This window comes from Danio aesculapii, chromosome 9 (genome assembly GCF_903798145.1).
Source record: "Danio aesculapii chromosome 9, fDanAes4.1, whole genome shotgun sequence".
In the NCBI taxonomy this organism is placed as follows: domain Eukaryota; kingdom Metazoa; phylum Chordata; class Actinopteri; order Cypriniformes; family Danionidae; genus Danio; species Danio aesculapii.
The window spans coordinates 50,565,978-50,588,273 of record NC_079443.1 but is presented as its reverse complement, the minus strand read 5'-3'; the positions used below and the strand labels follow the sequence as shown (position 1 = coordinate 50,588,273).

Here is a 22,296-nt window from a genome sequence, read left to right as displayed (position 1 = left end):
TTTGCAGTGTTCAGAAACCTGTGGGTGACGTCACGGATGCTACGTCCATATATTTTACAGTCTATGATCACAACCCACAGTTCAGAACAGGCTTGACCAGCGAATTAATACTTTATTTTTACTTGTAGATTAATCCTAAATTTGTAACGATCCCAGAAAGATTGTCTCTCGCGTGATTCAAATCACATGTATGAAAGCATTTAGGCTTTCCTGTAAAATATAATGATGATGGAAGTTGTGGTGGGTTTCTTAGGTTAGTAAAGGTGTTTTCTGTCACTACTTGTTTAGCCTGCATTAATGCATTCAGTGTAAGCTGCACGAATCATTAAAAGATTGAGATATCACGCAACATAAATTATATATGATGGTGATTTGCATATGTTTATTAATCCTTCGAATCGCTGCATTCAAATCTGTGTTTGAAAAACACAAAAATCAGGAAAGAGATTGAGTTTTTAGTATTTTGAGTTAGCTATGAAGTTACAAAAAAGTCAAATAACACAGAAGTATTGGGATAACAGTTTATAGTTTAGATAAAACCACTGATGTTTATGGTAAAGATTAAAAATCACGGTCATATGCATTTAAATTGATGCGCAAAAATTAAAGTTGTAGGCAGCAATTAGATAATTTAACCAATAGGTGGCCAAAAATATGCCACTGAATATTTCTTTAAAAACGACACATCTAACAGTGAAACATTGTTTTATGAGTGAAGAACTTAATCATTTATTGAAAATGAGACTAAAAATAAATATGGGTTGCACTAATTATATTGTTAGATTTCTACATTTAACGTTATCAGCAACAGTATAAACAGTCATTTTATATATATATATATATATATATATATATATATATATATATATATATATATATTATTTTTTTTTCACAGTACTGAATATTTTACAATGTATAAGCTGATCATTTCTTCATTTAGTTTTTAATAAAGTTACAGGTTCTAGTTTCTGTTTGTTAAAGAATATTGAGAGTCCAAATATTGAAGAGCAAATCCAACGATGCGCAGCTCTACAGATCCCGAACCGTGCAAGCCAGTGGCGACAGCTAGTTGAATTACAACTAGTAATTCTATGTTTGACAGACCTTAATAAACACAAACTGTTAAAACAGGTTTAAGCATGCATTTTCAAATATATATTTGCTTTTTTTTTTTTTTTTTTTTTTTTTTCAATGTCACCAATTTCCAAAACACATTTTTGTTCACTGAACATTTGTAAAACAAAAAGCACATGCACATTTGAAAACGCATGTATCCTTAAACCTGTTTTTAACACAGTCTGTGTTTATTAATCAAAATCATTTAGTTTCTATAGTCACTTAAACAAATACAACAAGTGCTTCATTTGAAGAAAGGTTTATTTGCATGATTCATACAGCACTGGTCATTATAAAACAGCGTATTGTCGAATATCACAGTAATGCATGGTAGTTCATATTTGGGTCTGGAGAATCCTCACTCGCGTCGTCCTCGTCCTGTTTTTAGCCAGGACACAAACTCTTTTGCCGCCTGGTCCTGCAGGTATGAGCTGACGTCGCTGGTGTATGTGCCGTCTGCGTGTCGTCGTGTCGGGACTCTTGGAGGGGGATAAAAAAAACGTTCGTTTAATCTGTTCCACAATAATATGAAGCAAAATAAAGAACTTTTTCAACATCAGCAACAAATGATCATGTTAGGATGTAATGATGACAAAAATAAGCTTTGAGTCATTGAAATAAATGACGTTTAAAATATAATTTCAAAATTATTTAACTTTTTACTGTCTTTTCTAGCAAATAAATGCAAATATAAAACTTTTGTTCTATTTTCAGTACAAAGGCAGCCTTTTTCAATTCGCTACAGTGTATTTGTGTTAATTACTGTTAAAAACAGTACTGATGATATGGCATTAAAACAAATAAATTACGGTTAAAAAATAAATGCAAAATACAAAATAATTCTTTAATTGAAATAAAAATGACGATGTCCTATTAAAAATACTTTTCCATTTTAATTTATTAGGTTTTTCAGAGCCCACTGCTGGATATTTGTTTTTAATCATAAACTCACTTCATTTTAAAAAACAATTAAATGTACAAATTACATGTATCTTGATTTAGAGTCTTTAGATGTTTGATTTGGAAAAAAAGTTAATTAATTTACCTTTAGGAGCCATTTAAACCAAACCATTTCTGGGAATTGAATTAAAAAATAATTTGTCAACATAACGCTAACAGCTTTGGAATAAGTGGAGGGTCAGTAAATGATGACCATTTCATTTCATTTTTTGGGTGAATTATCCATCAAGTATTTAGCAAGACAAAAATGAGTAATCTTACCCGCTCCTTTTGGAGTTCATTAACCACTGAACGAAGTCTTGTGCTCTTCTGGTCTCCAGATATTTGCTGTAGTCATTTGAGAAAGTGCCTTCTGAATGTCTCTTCATGGTGTTTACTTCTCTTGGGTCATTAAATAGCACGTCTTCAGACATAAGGCTGGAAGGAAATATAAAATGCATCATTATCCACACACAAACAAATAAACTGAAAATAAAATGAAAAATGTCTTTAATTTTGTTTACAACAAAAGCTGAAGCATGTTTTAAGATCATAATGTTTTGCATTTTGACACTGTATGCCAGTTAAGCACATTTTATAACAAAAATATAAACATTTAATGTTTGTGCTGAATTTATATAAAAGGGTATGAAAAAAAATCACTGTATGTAACTTAATGCTGATATGCATTTATTAAAATGAACAAATAATGAACAATATATTTATTAAAGTATTTATTAATGTTTGTTTGCTTTAATTGATGAAAATGCAGTTGTTTGTTAGTTCACACTGAAAAAAATGATTCGTTGGATTTACTCAATTTTAAGGTAAGTGGTGGAATTTAAACAAACAAATATATCTAGTAATGTTCAACTTGATTTGTTTAAATTCAGCCCATATAAATTATTTGCTACCACTTACCTTAAAAAAAAGATAAAAAAAAAATCCAATGATTAATTTCTTTTAGTGCATTAACCAATTTATAACCAATTATTTGTAGCCTACCATTTCAACTACCTGACCCGCATAGTCTTTGTTTTACCCATAAATAAAGAGAAGTTACACACATATTACCACCTGTCAATCACTTTTTGCGTGGGTCTCTGGCATGAATAGGCAGAGTGATCCGTGTCGTTACAATGGCGTCGACAAACTTGGTTGGTAAAAAAGGTGCACAACCAACAGGAACCAACAGTGTCTGAGGTTTTCACTAAAATTACTAAGTTAAAGCGTGAAAGTAAAAGATAGAAGCAGTGTACTGATGCTGTGACACGTTACCTGATTCAAAAGACCCAAGAGTCTTTAGATGGAGACGAGATTAATTAAATATCAAAATTACAACAAATGAGGCACGATCCAGTGGTACATCCTTGATAAACTGTCCGACGTGCCGTTTTGCGCTCTGAGCACCTGCTGACTGCTGGAGCTCAGACGCGCGCATATGCTGCAGCATGACCGAGTGTGTGTGTGGTCACATGATGTGCGTTTTCTGCGGTATACTTTGGAAGGAGGGCTTTTCAGAAATGCTAGATGAAACGCTAGTGTGGAGGTGGAGCGTTTTCGTTCTAAAATGCTATTTTAAAACAAAGACGTATTGGTGTAAACTGAGCTTAAGTGTGTATTTTTCTTGAGCAAGTTTCTGGACGGGGCAGAGGATCGCTATGCTGGCTCAGCATCGTGATGTCTATCAGCCATCGGCGATGGACGATGGCATCGCCTTTCGACTCAACCCTATGCCAAGGTTGACATTTGCATGGAATTGCTCATACGAGTATAATTTCACCAGATGGTTCAGAGAGCTCTATTTGAATAGATTTCATGAATTTAGATCGAGTTTAAATCAAGTCTTTTTCTATGCGGTGGATTTGCATAAATTGTAATCAGTTACAAGAATATATTAATACGACAGAGTAAAATAACAATGCTTTATGATTTTCTGGTAAATGTAATGGTCTTTAAATACAAAAATTGAACAAACAAACGTAAAACAACATGGTCATCATCGTATACATTTCATACAACCATTCAAAATTAATCTTTAATAAATCTAATCCTACGATGTGACTATTTTGTGGATACACACACATTGCGATATCAATGATCAAACAAGATGAGCAATTCCATGCAAATATCAACCTTACCATAAAAAAAATTAAAATAATAACACCCTTTGCTTTGGCCTTGTTTACAGCACTGTAAAAATACTCAAGTATCTGTTAATGTTTTCAGACAATTCTATTTGATTTATTTGAAAATACTGGCGGTGCCACTGTAGTTTGTAAACGGTAATATCGTCATTAATAGTTTATCTTCAATAGATAAAGTTGCATCTGGAAAAGTCACTAAAATGCTCACACGCTTGTGCAACGATAGATCATTTTATTGTAATAGTTTGTGTAGCCCTTTAAGGTTGCAAAACTGTGTAGAATTCGCACCTTTTATGGTAGCCTATTGCACGTTTTCTAACGCTTCAGTTCGAACGCACATCTGAATCGGTTCATTTCTGTTCCTGTCAATATGGTTTAGTAGTTACAACAACCATAACAATCTCTTAAAAAGAGCAACTCGCAAAGTAAATTTTGAATTACTTTGGATTGTTACCTGATAAGACGAAAAAAAATAGATGACAAACCCAAAATAGCAACAGGAAACATTGAAACAAATTTTGACAGTCTCCTGTAGCCTAATTGTGTTGGAAAAATGCTCTTTTTGTAACAAATTTACTTCGGTGTAATTTTGTATTTTTATTTTAATGCATTTTTTTGGTTGGTCAGTAATCTACACAATAAACGAAAAGAATGAATACATTTTGGCTGAAGTGATGTGCAAATAATACTTTTTTCAATAATAAAGGAGTTATGAATTAAATTAAAGTAGACCTGATATCAGGGGCGTAGCAACCGGGGGAACGGTGGGGATACATTCGCCAACACTTTTAGATAGACCATTAAGAAACAGGCGATTAGGAATGTAAACTTTTTTTAATTTCATACAGCCCACCCCCTCCCCCCACTTTTAAAACGTCCACTACGCCCCTAGCCTGATATAACATAAAATATAGTATTTGACAATTTACTTATTTTCTACTATACTACTTGGTATCGTTATACTTCAGCTGGTATAGTATCGTAAGATTTATTAATAGTATCGCGACAACCCTAGTCACATCTACAACCAAGCTTTTCCTTATTAATGCAGGAATATATAAAAATCTATCATTTGTTCTATAGAGTGTAAACTTATCCTTTTTATTAGCATTATTTCTTTTGGGTTGTGCAGTTTAATTCACAGAATTTCGGCAAAGTATGTTGTATACTGTAAATTCACATACATTATTGCTCACATCCCTAACGCATGTTTATTTTCTTCATTTAAAGTACAAAAGATGTTTAGAGGTTGAGTTTTTTCTGATCCCATAACTCTGTTTAGTAGTTTTGGACCATATAAATAGATGTTTCACAATAATGTTAACATTTGCTTTCTCTGTGAATTTATGTTTTGAGTTTTTACTGCAAATGTCACATCCATACTGCTGGAATTGCTCATATATTGTTCAGCCCTAATGCAGGCCATTAAAAAATAAATAAATAATTGGTAATAAATACCTGCCGTTTTCTTCCGTGTCTTGTAAGGGGATCTGCAGGCTGCTCTGGATCAGGATGAGAAGTAAAAGTCCAATGAAAGCATAGATCCTTACCATCATCTTACCTGAGGATTGGACCACACAGCTACTCAGTAAAGCATTCATGCAATCAGACTGTGAGGATTTAGTGCTAAAATAAGTTCTCCGGCTCACCTGGTTTGTCTCGGGTTGTGTCGGAGAGATAAAGTGGAGGATTTTAATGTCGTCTCGCTGGTTTTCTCTTTTCTCGGCTCCCAGTGCGGTTTCATGGTCCCAGCCTGATGTTCTCCGTCTTATATAGTGATGCCCAGGTGGCATGATCCACACACACGCACGCACACACTTATTAGTTTCAATCCATTAATCTCAATGCATGAATGTATTTGCTCTGTGATCGTGTTTGAAAGAGAGATGGGGAAATGGTCAAACAAGTCACTTAAGGTAAAAATCAAACATGTTTCAGTCCTGTTAAAAAAGAAGAGAGCAAATAATTACTTAAGCCGAGCAGGATGAGATGCGTTCAATCACATTTTTAGAAACTGATGTTTACAAAGCTACTTTTTTCCCTGTACTGTTTTTTTTTTTTTTTTACTTTCTGTAATATTTATTTATTTATTTATTTTTATTTTTTTACATGTTTTAGGTTATCAAAATGAATGTGCAATATGCTTTTACAGACATAATCAGAGGCAGGTTGTACAAAAAATTTGTGCTAAGGATGCTTTGAAGCAAGTGGTGAACAAATGCCAAATTTCTCCTTCAGAGATGAGACCTCTTATCAATGTTTACATTTTAAATAAGCGGCAAGAGGAGGGGGATGCATTAGAAAATAATAAATTGTATGAAATACAACCTGAAATCTCAAACAGTTTGAAGACATTTTAAGACTGGATTTGATCAAGTGATTTTTACCAGACGCCATATTGAACATACAAGATTAACCCATGCTTTTTTTTTGGGGGAAGACCCCACTCAATGAGTGAATGGAGAATAATACGATTTTAATACGATTAAGACAATACTCTGATTAAGAGTCGACCATGTAAACGGACATTTTTGATTAATTTCATCCGATTAAGGTCATAATCGAACTAAACAGAAATGGAATTAAGACATGTGGAGTATGCAGATTTTAGACACGTTATTGAAGTGCAGTACAGACATGTAAACACTGCAATCAAACTATTATTCTATTAAAACAACACTTCCACCAGTCTGTGCAGCCAATACCTCAGTTTGTCACGTTGGGGGAAGCAATGAAATGTTTCTCAATGAAAGTGAAACTGCAATTAAAGTTAAAATAAAATAAAAATATAGGAGACTTACCTACCTACATCACACATGACATTACGCGGGTTCAACCACGCATACCGGTTGCAAAAGCAATCAATTCAATTCACCTTTATTTGTATAGCGCTTATACAATGTAGATTGTGTCAAAGCAGCTTCACATAAAAGGTAACTGTAAATAGGAACAGTGTAGTTCAGTTTGTAGTGTTTAAGTTCAGTTCAGTTCAGCTCAGTTCAGTGTGGTTTAATAATCACTACTGAGAGTCCAAATACTGAAGAGCAAATCCAACGATGCGCAGCTCTACAGATCCCGAACCATGCAAGCCAGTGGCGACAGCGGAGAGGGAAAAAAAACTTCACTAAAGGCGGAAGTGAAGAAAAAAAACCTTGAGAGAAACCAGGCTCAGTTGGGCACGACCATTTTAATTTCTCCGCTGGCCAAACGTCTTGTGCAGAGCTGCAGTCTCAATCGTACCGTGTTGTGCGGTAGTATGCCAAATTCGACTTAAATTAAAACTTACATTTTACCGTACACCACACTGCTTTTAATGCCAACTGCAGATGTCTTTGGCTAACAGCCATCAGAAGAGCTGAATGGAACGAGGACCTAATTAAAAATGCTGGACTCTGCAGTTCTCATTTCAAATCAGGTAAGCTATGCTAAATCATACACATTACTCGTTTTTGATTGAAGCAATGATTTCAGCAAAATTAAACTGTGGTGGAACCGGCGACGCAGTGGCGCAGTAGGTACTGCTGTCGCCTCACAGAAAGAAGGTCGTTGGTTCGAGCCTCGGCTGGGTCAGTTGGCGTTTCTGTGTGGAGTTTGCATGTTCTCCCTGCATTCACGTGGGTTTCCTCTGGGTGCTCTGGTTTCCCCCACAGTCCAAAGACGTGCGCTACAGGTGAATTGTGTAGGCTAAATTGTCCGTAGTGTAGGAGTGTGTGTGGATGTTTCCCAGAGATGGTATGCGGCTGGAAGGGCATCTGCTGCAAAAAAACGTGCTGGAAAAGTTGGCGGTTTATTCCGCTGTGGCGACCCCGGATTGAATGAATAAATTAATTAATGAATGAAACTGTGGTGGAGTGAAGTTCACTGTCAGAATGCAGTTGTTTTGCTTGTTTATCATTACCCAGGGATTGGTATATCTGGTACGGTGTTTAACTGGTTTGTGTCTCATCTCACTGACCGCTCACAGTTTGTCAGTTTGGGTGGTCATAGATCTCAGACTATCCCACTGCGCCAGGGTGTCCCCCAAGGATCTGTCCTTGGCCCACTCCTATTTACTATCTACATGTTGCCTCTTGGGCAGATCATGCATAAATTTGGCCTGGGGTATCACTGCTATGCTGATGACACAGACTTGCATCAGTGCTCGCCCTGATCTCACCTCTGCCACGTCAGTTTTATCTGCCTGTTTTCTGAAAGTTAAAGCCTGGATGAATCATAATTTCCTCAAATTGAACAGTTCTAAAACAGAAGTTCTACAAATTGGCACTTCCACCAATGTTAACCAGTGTAATGATTTTAATCTCTGTGTTGGTGATCTTCAAGTGTCTCCCTCTACCCATGTGCGCAACCTTGGGGTGCTTTTTGATGCACAGCTTAGTTTTAACTCACACTTCAAACACTTGACTAAAATAGCCTTCTTTCACCTATGTAACATTAGACCTTTTTTATCACAGCCTGATGCAGAAAGGCTTATCCATGCCTTTATCACATCACGTCTTGACTTCTGTAACTCACTCTTCGGGGGCCTATCAGCAAGCTCTGAGATGTTTACAGTACATTCAAAATTCTGCTGCACAGGTTTTGAAGAAGATTTTTATTTACTAAACCTATATGAAGACTCATTTAATTGGGTGAATGGAGGGCCCTACGGATCTGCCATTATATATCTTTGAAAACAGGTGATAGGTTAAGGCAAAGGGGTCATAAGAGCATGAGAGAGGACTTGGGGATGCATTGAGAACCATCTGTGTCAGAAAGGCATGAAATGTATACAACACTTGTTGAAACTGTCATGTATATTTGAAAAGACACGTACTGTATGGGAGAGAAGAGTCCAGTTTAGATGTTTGAAACATAGATACTAGTCATGATTACCAAATGTGAACTGTATGTGGAAAAACGGTGATTATATTAGATCTGTACATTTATAAGGGCCAACAAGAAGAGGGGTCGTAAAGGAGTAGGAGCCGGGAGAGGCCTGTTGAACCAGTAAACAGCTGTGAAAACACAAAGGTGGGAGGAAGCAAGGATAAAGGGGATAGCAAATTTGAGGGACACTGGATTTGTCCTGGGGAGAGACTGAGATGGGTCTGCTCCAGGCTGTCTCTGCTTTTTTGGGAAATATTCCAATAAAGTATATTCTTCTGATATTCATAACCCCAGTCTGAGCTTGATTCAGTTAGAGGAAAGCCAGAAACCACAACAGTTTTCACATACTTCCTCGTGCCACCATATCACTCCTATACTTCTGCAATTTCTGACTTCCTGTTAAATCATGTATTGATTTTAAGACTCTGATTTTAACATACAAAGCAGTGCATGGGTTAGCACCTGACTACATTTGTGACCTGCTAACTCTGGCCACTCCCACCCGCAGTCTTCGTTCTTCATCTGCAATCTTGCTGTATCCGCCACGCTGTAAACTGAAGACTACGGGTGGTCGTGCATTTTCGTACAGTGCGTCTAAGTTATGGAATGGCCTACCCACCAGCATCAGGAATGCTGTTTTTCTGGAATGTTTTAAGAAACTTCTTAAGACTCACCTTTTTACCGTTGCTTTCAACTTTCATTATTTTTGTAAATTTTATCATCCAATTGTATTGAATCGTTCATATTTTATTGTGGTCTTTATTTTTTGACTGTCTTTATTGCTCTGCTTTGTTTGCCTTGTATCCCTGTTAGCGCTTTGGGACTAAGAAAAGCGCACTATAAATAAAATGTATTATTATTATTACTATAAAGTTTTAAATCTGGTGATCATGGAGAATTATTTCTTGCACATGCCCACACAGAACAAAACTGTAAGCGTCCAAAGACTTGTAGGCCTTTAACTTCTCTTGTTAAATCACTTGGAGTTTCAATGAGATAGTTGTATATTTGGGGGCTGGATGCTAGGCCATTTCTCCTTATCCAATATCCATTGGGAGGGTGCTGTCGCAAATGGACCTGTCAGATAAACACCGCTCACTTTAACGTAAATTTTTCCGAATAACCGCGCTTATGACTGGGTGACGAGCTGTTATAATATGCTGAAAGCATTATGTAAATAATACATATAATATGTAATCAATATATCTAATCTCTAACACAACAACAAACTCTGTACCGCATTGAATGTCATTCCCTCGCTGTAAATGCTAGAACTCCTGTTTTTTCCTGCAACCTCGCTGCGTGCGGATCCTGAATGATTACAGATGTTTTCTATAAAAAAATGAATTGCCCGAAATTACATGAAACGTGAATAGCAATGACGTTAATTGAATTATTTGCTATAACATGTACTGTAAAACGGGATCATGGAAGGAATGTTTAAAAAGTAACTCGTATATGTAAACGCCTTAATCAAATTATTATCTTAATCAGATTAAGGCAAAATACGTCCCAGGAGCTACTTTTTAAATTTATTTATTAATATTATTTTTTTAGCAGTTTTTGTTTTCATGAGTCCACCAGAGGTCGCTGTGTGCGCTTTTTTTTTTTTCAGATCTCAAATTTTTATCGTAAGTGCCATTTGCGCCTGCTGTTCTTGCATAAATCCACCAGAGGCCGCTGTTGTCTGACTGACTTAAAGACTGACCAACCGACCGAGACCCCCACCCTTCCCTAAACCCAACCAATAGTGTTTTAAAAAGCACTGATTGACCTTCCCACCCCCTTCCCTAAACCCAACCACAGGGTTTTAAAAAGCCAGAAAAAAGCCCCCTGATTTTTACCACGTTTTCAGATTTTACCACCTTCTCACCGTTATTTACTTTATTTATTTTTTAGCTTTTGAACTGTTCTTTACTAGACTCGAACCCCGTTGTCTCTGCTCTGTATCTCAAGTCCACTGATGTACATGTCAAGCTACCGAACAAATTGAAAACAGCGGAAAAGCCGTCCACACTGAGTTAAGCGGTTAGCTGTTAAGCGAGAAAAGGAATGACATCATACCGGCCCATAATTTTAAAGATGAAATGCAGCCATATCTACCTCGAGCTACATAATCTGCGATCTCCAGAAATGTATAAACGTTTTTTGAATGAGCCGATGTTGAATAAATCAATAGATAGATGGACTAGATATTTTACTAGACACTTCTATACAGCTTAAAGTGACATTTAAAAGCTAAACTAGGTTAATTAGGTTAAGTTAGGGTAATCGGGCAAATAATTGTATAGAGTTGGTTTGTTCTGTTGACAATTAAAAAATAATACTCTAAGTGGGATAATAAAATTGACCATAATGGTTTAAAAATATTAAAAACGGCTTTTATTGTAGCTGAAATAAAACAAAAGACTTTCTCCAGAATATAAAATATTATATGAAATAATGTGAAAAATGTGTTGCTCTGTTTAACATTTGAGAAATATTTGAAAGAGAAAAATTTGCATGAGGGTGAATAATTTTGCCTTGAATTCCAGTCCATGTTTGCATGTAGATCTTTAAGTCGCCTATATTATATTATATTATATTATATTATATTATATTATATTATATATGTTGTTATATTATATTATAATAAAAACCAACTGTTTTTTTTTCTTCACTTCCGCCATTAGTGAAGTTTTTTTTTTTCCCTCTCCGCTGTCGCCACTGGCTTGCATGGTTCGGGATCTGTAGAGCTGCGCATCGTTGGATTTGCCCTTCAGTATTTGGACTCTCAGTAGTGATTATTAAACCACACTGAACTGAGCTTTGACACAATCTACATTGTATAAGCGCTATACAAATAAAATTGAATTGAATATTATATATGTTATTATATTATATATAAAATGCCTGAAAACTACATTGAGTGCTGCAGAAACCTTTTCATTTATTAACATCAAATGTAACTTTTTCCCTAATAATTTAGAGCATAACATTTTTGTTGTAGGTGTTGTAAATAAAACAAAGATCTTTTAATCTAAGGTTTAATTAAACACGTTACGAAATGGAGACTAAGCTGAAGTAGAATGAATGAATGTATTAATGTTTATTAGAAGTAATATTAAGAATTTAATATTTTCATCTGCATGCCTTTAAATGTTAAACGTAATGTTTAGGGGGCATCACGGTGGTGCAGTGGGTAGCATGATCACCTCAGCAAGAAGGTCGCTGGTTCGAGACTCGGCTGGGTCAGTTGGCATTTTTTGTGTGAAGTTTGCATGTTTTCCCAGAGTGCTCCGGTTTCCCCCACAGTCCAAACACATGCGCTATAGGTGAATTGGACAAACTAACATGGCCGAAGTGTATGAGTGTGAATGCAAGAGTGTATGGGTGTTTCCCAGTGATTGGTTGCGGCTGGAAGAGCATCCACTGTGTTAAACATACGCTGAATAAGTTGGCGTTTCATTCCCCTGTGGCGACCCCTGATTAACAAAGGGACTAAGCTGAAAAGAAAATGAATGAATGAATAAACTTAATGTTTAGATGGCATCAAGTGTTAAATGTTGTAATTCTTCAGTCTTTCAGATGTTTTGTGTATTTTTAAAACATTTTATTAAGATTGTTCATTGCATGATAATTCTTTATAACTTGTAACTGCAACACAGATGATTTTGTATAAGCTTTCTAACTAAATGTAGCTTGAGTGACATTATTAATCTACATATTTTACAACCACTTTGGATTATGGTTTGCTGGCTTTACATTATTTCAATGTTAGCGTTTTTGTTCATTTTAAACAAGTTCATGTATTTATATAGCATAACATTATATCAAATTCATAACATTTTGAATGACATTATGTGTGCTGTTTTGGCATTCAGTATGTGTGTATCATGATTCAACCAGCAGGTGGCACTATTCATGTACCATAATATATAAACTATAAAGGCCTGTACAGTGCACTACAGTCAAATGAATCCAACAACACCAGGATATAAATATTAATAACTCACAATTATAGTGTTTTTTAATTTTTTTTTATTCTTTAATAATTAATACACATGAAAGTTAAAATGTGACCTTCGTTTTTGATAAATCACCATATTTCATACTCAATTACAGTAACTCTCATTTTGCATGAACTGTACATTACATTATACATAGTTTTATTTTTGTATTGGCATATATGGTGACAATATATTGTTACACCCCTTAAAGTAATATCTAAAATATGAAAAAAAGCTAATTAAATGTCCAATTTCAAGCTGATTTCCTTTTTAGGTAAACAATTAAAAATCCATGGCATTAAAATCCTGAATATTATATATTTTTTACAGATATGCTGAAGTCAGTGCATAAACACAACCGCCTGCATAAAACGCCAATCCCACAGTCAATCTGTAAATGTAACGTCATAACAAAGTCCCAAAGTCTGTGATGACAACTGCATTCTTATCAGGTCACATTCATAAAGTAATCATCACAGCAATTCAATAAAAAAGACATCTAATGTCACATATATGCAACAATAAAAACAACAATATAAAATGTCAATGACTCTGACAAAAGAGTTTGTTCTCATCAACATGTTCTATATACAGACTAACATGTAAAGCAAAGCAACAGTGTTTTTGCAACTGGAACAATTGTCTTCATGAAGCATCAATATGTCCATTCATTTTTTCTCAGCAAAGCAGTTCTTCAGAAAATGGTTCAAGTGTGTGTAGAGATGGTATCGCGCTTTACCAGATAGTGAGTGATCCTTATCGGTGTACCACTGAAAAAAATACAACAAATTTAGACCATTTTGGAGTACTCAAGCTATTTCACTGCTTAAAGAGCAGGTCACATGGTATTTTAAAGTGTGCTAATATTCTTGTGGTGTCTTACAGCAGGTTTAAATGCATCTGAGGTCAGAAAACATAGTCATTTGTCTCTAAATTCAATGTTATAATAATTTTGCATTGATTTCCATATGGTTCATTTGAATCAATTCGTTGCTTAAGGTTTGTATACACACAGCAGTTCTGTCTGGTTCTTGAATCCAATTGGCTGATAGCCATGCGATAATCTGCAATAACAGCACTTGTACATCCTCTTCACCCTTGTGTGTTACTCCACCCACATAGTGCCAAGCATCAAGCTAAACTAACTCACTACAGTTTGACAAATATTGCAGCTGTTGGACAACATAATGTGCTTTTGAGTCTTTTTAGGCGAGAATTTAGTTGTTTAGATTACTACAATGCAGTTTATTTATACAGATAGTGGCTGTTTTATAGTATATTTGCATAATTTCTGAGATTTAGCACGTCGTGGCCATCAGCCTGTCATATTGAGCAGAGAAAAGAAATTTAGTTGATGTTCCACCACAAGATGGCGACAGACCGCATAAGTCCTTAGAGGGAGAAAAAAACGTTTTCTCAGTGTACATTTCAAACTACAGCTGAACAAATCATTATAGAACCGGTAAGGGAGATTATGACATGATTATGGCGTCGACCTGTTTTATAAATACAATATCACACTTGTAGCAGTGCGATTATGGCTGTATATTGGCGCTCCTGGGGCACTAAGCACTCTGCCTGCAGCCTCAAGCCAACGGCCGCCGCCCAGCAGTGCTGATATACAGCCATATTAGCCAAGTTTTTTTTTTAGACCGGAAATTACAAGGACTCCTCCTAAAACATGTACAACAGGCATCACTGTGACAAAAAATATATATATTTCTCAGCTTTTATTTAGATTTGAACAGTGTCATGTCAAACATTCATTCGTACTCTTCTCGATAATCAATAGAAAAGCTTTTTGACTTTCATCAATCAAGCACTTGCTTTAATTGCTGACCAGCTTTTTGCATGTCTCCTCTGGTGTTTTTCCCTATTCATCTTTGGCAATTAGTTGTGAAACCAATCACAAATCTCACAGATCTGATCACACTACGGTTTTTGAGCCATGGATCTGACCATTTTTTGCGATCAGCAATAAAAGGAGGAAACTAATGTCATCTGCTTTCAATTTATACAAAAATATTACTGTAAAAACTATTGCTTTTAACTAACAGAACTTAGAACCTATCATTTTAATAAAGATAAAAATCAAGGAAGAACAAGCTGAAAAACTAAAATATTCAATATGAAAAATTATCTTTGCTACCGTTGCTGATAATGCTAAATATAGAAATCGAACATCTTGTACAGCATACTATATTTATATTTATATTCAATTAATAATTAAACAATTCGTTTCATTATAGGTGGATCATTTCTGAAAACCTATTCAATGACATAATTTTCATGGTTGTTTGTCGCCACCCATTGGTTACACAATGTAATTGCTACAACATTCACCAGCGTCAAGTTCCATTAAACAGTGAGGTTCTCCCAGTACTTCTGTTTAATTGTTTGTAACGAACTGAAAAAGTGTAAAAACTGAATCTCTCTCGATCAAACGCAGATTTGAAAGCAGCATTTCGAAGGATTAATAATCGTATGCAAATCATTATCTACTGATGCCTAAAGCCAAGTTAATTTAACATAGCATAATAGGGTACTTCATTAATTCAATTATTCATTGAAACTCACCATTGCTTCAAAGTCGACTTGATTTTCAACCAGAGCTTTGGAAATTTGCGCTGCCTGCTGGAAGTGGACGTTGTCTAGAGTAGTGAAGTCAAAATAGCAAGAAAACATGTCAAGAAGATCTTAATGCTGTGTACACTACAGTTTATAATGAAAAATAATCATCCATTTTAAAATTTCTTGTTTAATTCAGTATCTTACGGTTTATTTGTAATTCTGAAAACTGTTTCCCAGTGCAAATTTGTATCAATCACCTTATAAATGGTTAATGATACTGTACATTGCTGTTTTATCTGCTCTCAGGTGTGTATTGAATTGTGTTTACCGTCTGCAGTGCCATGCACCAGCAAGTATTGCACAGACTTGAAATTTTTTGCCCTGTCGGTCACTGTCGAATTCTGCAAACAAACAAATATATTAAGAGTAATATTAATCACTGTTCTGAAATCAAGCATGTGCTTTCTTACAGGTTAACTTACTTTATAACTTTCAAAGTTGTCTTGAGGGCGATGCATGTATCTTTCTGTGTATACGGCATCTGTGAAGAATGGAGTTGGATCAAGTTAGGTTTGCACAACCATTTCTGGTAAGTCACACTGAGTTCATGGCTTCAGTTCCTTTTATAACAGAATATGACGGTGTTTATTATAAGTGATTAATCTGTGCGCTTTTATTTTAGTTCATGTCCTCATAATCTTTAATCAAAATAACTTCCCCTCCCACTTAAACAGAATCTCTTTACTGATTGGTGTTCATTGTGTGAGGGGAGGGATCAATCTATCACACACATCAGTTCAACACATAAATATCCCATCAAATCCATCAAAGTCTTGTCCTGTCTAACATGTTGTTATGCTGGAATCGATTTCAATTGCTTATTCACTAGTCAACAGTTGAAGTAAATCAAAAAAGTTCAATAGTTTTAGGGCAACTTTGGTGAAAGCTTGTGATTCTACTTCAAATGTTGACTACTGCACATCACAATAGGGAAAAGACTATTGTTACTTGCATTTAATGGTGATTTAAAAAAAAATGTTTCTGTATTGATCATGAAATCCATACCATAATATTCCCACTTTGCAACAGGAGCCACAGCAATTCCACATTTGAAAAGCCCACTTCCTGATCCCAGAGCCATAGACGTCACATAACCGCCATAGGACTGTAATCAAGCAGGATGTTTCCTCATTAACGTGAGATACATAGGCAAGACAAGTTCATTTTACATAAACAGGAATAAAAGAAACAAGTATAAGAAAATAAAACAGCAAAGAAAAAAATTATTAAAAACAGATTAAACTGTGTTAAAACAGGTTAAAAAGATATAATAGTTGATCTGTCGGACACAGAACAGTGCTTAGATCTTACAATGATGATTATTTATATTTTAATTAGGAAAATTAAGTGCATCAAGATAAGAAATGAATATTATTTTGGATATCCTTATCTGAAAGTTAATATTTTCTTTAAAGATTGAGTTTAAGCTTTTTTTAAGATCAATTTTATTCAGCAAAAATGCATTAAATGATTTAAAATCACAGTAAAATACAAATAATCTTACCAAATATACTTCTATTTTGCAAAAATGATGTTATCATACTTTCCACTAAAACACACACACATACATCTACAACCGGAAATCTCAAAGTTTGAAGACATGTTATGTCTAGATTTGATCAAGTGATTTTTATTTTTTTTTTTCCTAGATGTTGTATTGGACATACAAGATTAACCCATGCTTTTTTGCTCAAAGGTGAAGACCCGACTCAATGTTTGTGCTGCACAATTCCCCTTACTGTAAAACACATTTTACTGGGCTGTCCTGCTTTTAATGATTCCTGAAGGCTTTTTTAATGAAATGAACTGTCTTAACCAGGAAAACCAGGGAAAATGTTTTTATCATGTATTAACACTAAAAATCTTAATTTATGTATTGATTTGTTTGTTAATTTTTATTGTATAATTGTTATTGAAATGTTCTTCCCAAGAAAATAGCCTTGGCTACTGATATGACATTAAATAAAAAAAACAAAAACATTACATTAGCTAATTGTGCAACATCTCTATATCTCTGTTGGAGGTGTCAGTATGGCTAAAAACACTATAGTGTTTTACTTGTAGTATATTTTCATGCGGGTATCTGACTATTGAAAATGCTGTAGATCAGGTAGCAGATATCGCAGCCTCTGATACTTTTTACCTTTAACTTTTGCTTACAATTATCAGTTATTTATTTAGGACATGCATTTTTACATTCTGGTTCCAGTGCCTCATTAAGTAGTTAAAATCACTATAATTAATTGAAATATTCTTAAGAGTAAAATATGTGTTCTTTGGACGAGTGTACTTGCATTGTGATATTATATTGTCATTCTGGAGTCTTAAAATGACTATAATTTTGTTTATCGCAGTATATTTTGGTGCAGTATATCATATAACAACAAGAAGAAAAAAAAAGATATCGTGACAGGTCTGCTGGAGTATTGATGCTGAATATTCAGTTATTGAAAACCTGAATATTTCACAGTATAACAGTTGTCCTGCATTTCTGATCAGATAAATTCACCCAGAGGTGACATCTTCAAAAAAACATCTTAATTATTCCAAACTTTTGAACGTGATCCTGAAATTTGACTTAACACAATAACAAAAACCCATTGAATGTACAGACATGAAAGCAGCTTTTAATGAAAGCATTGCACTTACCCAACCCCACATCGCAATTCTGTCCTTGTCAATGAAACCCATTTCAATGAACTTTCTGAAATGAAACACATAAAGCAATTACAAAACAACTACTCATATTAACCAAACATCTTTTGTAGATGATGGTTTGTCATGAAAATCTCAGTCAACTCGTCTAGCATTTGCCCTCCATCAACCTTATTTTGACAGATTCTCCATGTCACGTTCTCTTTTTTTTCTCTTTCAGGAAGCAGACTGGACTGGTATCTCTGATCTGTCTGTAAATGTTACGTCAGGTTAAATGGTTGTGGATCAGCATGAGCGTGTGCACATCGTTCCCTCCGCCTCACCTCACGGCCGTGATCTGATCTTCCACCTCGTACGTCCCCAGCCGCTCGTAGATGGCGTGCATTATTTCATCCCCCTGGAAACCACTTCCCCTGCCGTCGAAACTGGCCACGATGATCCTCTCTGTGCTGCACAGGTACGTCGCCCACTCCAAGCGAAACACGTAGTCTATGTTCTGGCTGGCTGGACCGCCATACCTTTAATGTGAGAATGGAAAAACACAGCTATAGCAGAGAAATTCTGTGTAATAACTGCGAGCATCAATCATTTATCAACACTTGTGTACTGTTCAAATTGATTACCCTTTCATTGTTTTTAAATGTCATTATAATAAAATCTTTGATTGCAAAGCCATGACAGCTTATCATGCATTCTTTGTGTTGGGAAGAGGTAAAGCTTATGTCATTATAATGATCAATGGGGCAAAAACAGCCATGAACATGATGAAAGGGTAGTCAATTTACTCAGTGTATTATTGAATTTGTGAATTTTCAAAGCATTTTTTTACCAAAATATGTGTCAAAAGAGGATTTGTCACCAAAAATCATTCCATTTGCTGAAACGACGAGAAAGTTTGGCCAAATTAAGACTCCAAATCCCCCCAGAATGGATGAAAACATCCCCAAGATCAACAAACGGCAGGGCATAACGCCAAAATTCATCCTGCCACGGCTACACGGCTACAGTTTCTCATTCAAATCATTCAGGCGTTGTTTTTTTTGTAATAGCGGGAAATAATCGCACCAAAATGTATTTAAGGGCACCTAGGTCAGCCCTTTTTTCAGATTTAATATAAGAGTTTTGCGTCTCCAGAATGTGTCTGTAAAGTTTCAGCTCAAAACATCCATCAGATTTTTTATTATACCTTTTGCAAGATTCTATTTTATACCTTTTTCCACTAGGGGGCGGTTTTGTCGTACTGCGCCTTTAAGGCTAGTCCTCCCCGCCCACCGTTTCTACTTGCCTTTCTGCATGCCTTAATCTCCTCCCTCGGCTGCGTCAGACAACAGGCAGACTTAAAGGAAGCAGATCTCACGTAGCGTTTGTGAGAAATACTACTGTAAGAACTTTACCAATTAGTATTTATTGTGCAGTTGCTTGTATCCACATGCTTGTATTGGCTTGATCTCGACTTGTAATACTGCACTCACGACATTTGTCATTGAAATAATGCCATTGGTAGTTGATGGATCTGTGTAAAAGGCTGTGTAAAATGTATTCATATATATATGCATGTATGAATAAATAATTACTTAAATAAATGCATGCCTGTGTATCAAACTAAATATACACAATACACATATATTGTCAAAACAGACATATTTTGGATGCGATCAACTGTTTTTTTTTTTTTGTTTGTTTTTTTTTGTTTTTTTTGTTTTCTTCTGATTAGAAGTCAAAAACAGCATTTTCAGCTGTTTATAAACTGCTTAGTAATGTCTAAAAGATTTTTAAAAATAATGTTTATGTTTGTAAGCTCAAATACAGTATACATATAATTTGGCAAACTGTTGATTTAGGGATGATGTTTTTATAGTGTATATGTTAAACTCACATACATGCCAAAATTACACAAAACATTTGCCACAGATAGTTACATTTATATATAATTTGTATCATATACATATATATTTTATATAAATACATTTATATCTATATTTAAACATTTTCTCAAATAAATGCATGCCTGTGTATTTTTATATACCTAATATACACATATTGTCAAATCAAACTTTTATTTCGAATGTGATCGTGATTTAATTTTCTCACCCTATGTTTTTTAAATAGATTGTACTGTAGGTTTATTTACAAATGTGAATCAAAAAGCTGTGGTTAAAATAATACAAATTTTTCAGGTTAATTGTTTTTTTACAAACGACAACGGCATAAAATATTACATTAAAAAAAAAACATTACTCACACATCAATTAAAAGAGGGTACTTTTTGGAGGAGTCAAAGTTGGGTGGGAACATCATCTGATACCAGAGATCTGGAGAAACGGATCATATGAACAGATTTAAATCTAATGCTAAATCTTTTTTCTCTAAAGTACATAAAAATATTAAACATACCGAATCCTGCGATCTTCAGAGTGCCGCGTTTCTTGGTTGGCATCAGAAGCTCAGTAGTCAGAATGTTTTCCAGTTTCTTATTGTCCTCAAGCACCTGAGTCTCTAATCCAAAATAATAAAAGATCTTTGTTGATTTCAAAACAATAGTAAAATAACCGCACACACACACACACACACGCACACACACACACACAGACAAATGGACACACAGACACAAAAACTTGAACGTTTAAGACAGGAATGTCATTTACATGTATTAATGTAAAATATTAAAGGGCACCTAGGTTACCCCTTTTTTCAGATTTATTATGAATCTTTTGTGTGTCCAGAATGTGTCTGTAAAGTTTCAGCTCAAAACACCCATCAGATTTTGTATTATGTCTTTTATAAGATTCTATTTTATACATTTTTGCACCGGGTGGCGGTTTTGCTGTACTGAGCCTTTAAGGCTAATCCTCCCCGCCCACTGTTTCTACGTGCCTTTCTGCGTGCCTTAATCTCCTCCCTCGGCTGCGTCAGACAACAGACAGACTTAAAGGAAGCAGATCTCACGTAGCGTTTGTGAGAAATACTACAGTAAGACCTTTACCAATGAGTATTTGATGCATTAGTTGTGTTAAGTTGCAACGATGAGTCACACACAATGTTGTTACAAAGTTCACGCGCACACGCATACACAGCGCGGACACGACACACACACAGCGCAGACACGTGTACGCACACACAGACAAAGACAGCGCAGCACGTTTAGCTTTGCACTCTTTTTGCACAAAATGTGACAGGATACAGGTTAATCTCCACTGCTGTATGGATATCTCTTATATTAATGTACAAAATAAACCTGATTTAACACAAACCGGGATTGAAGCGTCTTTTATAATTGTTCTGACACACAGCTGTGCTTATATAGTGAATCTGAAGTGAATCGCTGTAATTAATTACACACGTGCACTGTTTTATAACAGGTTAAACTTGTAAAACTAACTCTTGATCACATATGCAGCTGTCAATCAATATTGGTGGGCAGGGGAGCGCACTCCTACGTAAAGTTGCGGTCGATCTGAAAACCGCTCTAATTGGTCCACCGTTATTATGTTGTTAAATTTTAAAAAAAAAAGGACCGGGTAATTAATTAAAAAAAGTGGTAATACTAATTATGTGGGTTGATTGGTAAAGATATCAGAGTTTTTTTAGCATGTGTGTGGTAGTTTTTTGATTACACAATGCTTAGTGTTGTTTCTAATCATTGACTTGGTAATAATAAAAATAATAATAATAAGAAATGCTAAATTAAATAAAAGGGTTAAAATCATTAAAAAAATTATGAATTCAGATATGCTTGTCAAGAAATCGGTCATTAAAAGTGTAAAATACTAAAATATGATTTTTGTCAGAAATTATTTTCCATATATGGACCTACTGTACCCTGTAAAACCCAACAGTCAACTTTATCAAATGAAATGAGTGTAGTTAACTCAATTTACAGAAAGTTCATTCGACTCATTTGAAAAGAGTTTTGAACTCTGTGTTAAAGGTAATGAGTTAATTAAATAGCTCAT

General features: G+C 35.1%; 2 protein-coding genes across 2 annotated transcripts in view; both read right to left on the bottom strand.

Annotated features, from left to right (window-relative positions):
- Positions 1–1,359: 1,359 nt before the first annotated feature.
- Positions 1,360–5,940, bottom strand: gcgb (glucagon b). The gene is made up of 4 exons (XM_056465163.1): positions 5,852–5,940; positions 5,661–5,763; positions 2,338–2,493; positions 1,360–1,595 (listed from the first exon to the last, which is right to left on the bottom strand). The coding sequence occupies exons 2-4, from the start codon at positions 5,756–5,758 to the stop codon at positions 1,475–1,477; spliced, it is 375 nt and encodes a 124-aa protein (XP_056321138.1). The 5' UTR covers positions 5,759–5,763; positions 5,852–5,940; the 3' UTR covers positions 1,360–1,474.
- A 7,162-nt stretch (positions 5,941–13,102) lies between these two features.
- The window catches only part of fap (fibroblast activation protein, alpha), a 34,511-nt gene continuing 25,317 nt past the window's right edge, over positions 13,103–22,296 (bottom strand). Inside the window, exons 18-26 of the mRNA XM_056465937.1 lie at positions 20,738–20,839; positions 20,586–20,655; positions 18,667–18,861; positions 18,338–18,392; positions 16,694–16,793; positions 16,111–16,169; positions 15,957–16,029; positions 15,635–15,708; positions 13,103–13,827 (exon numbers count right to left, since the gene is read on the bottom strand). Coding sequence (XP_056321912.1) covers positions 13,726–13,827; positions 15,635–15,708; positions 15,957–16,029; positions 16,111–16,169; positions 16,694–16,793; positions 18,338–18,392; positions 18,667–18,861; positions 20,586–20,655; positions 20,738–20,839 — 830 coding nt within the window. The 3' untranslated portion in view covers positions 13,103–13,725. The remainder of the gene's footprint in view (positions 13,828–15,634; positions 15,709–15,956; positions 16,030–16,110; positions 16,170–16,693; positions 16,794–18,337; positions 18,393–18,666; positions 18,862–20,585; positions 20,656–20,737; positions 20,840–22,296) is intronic.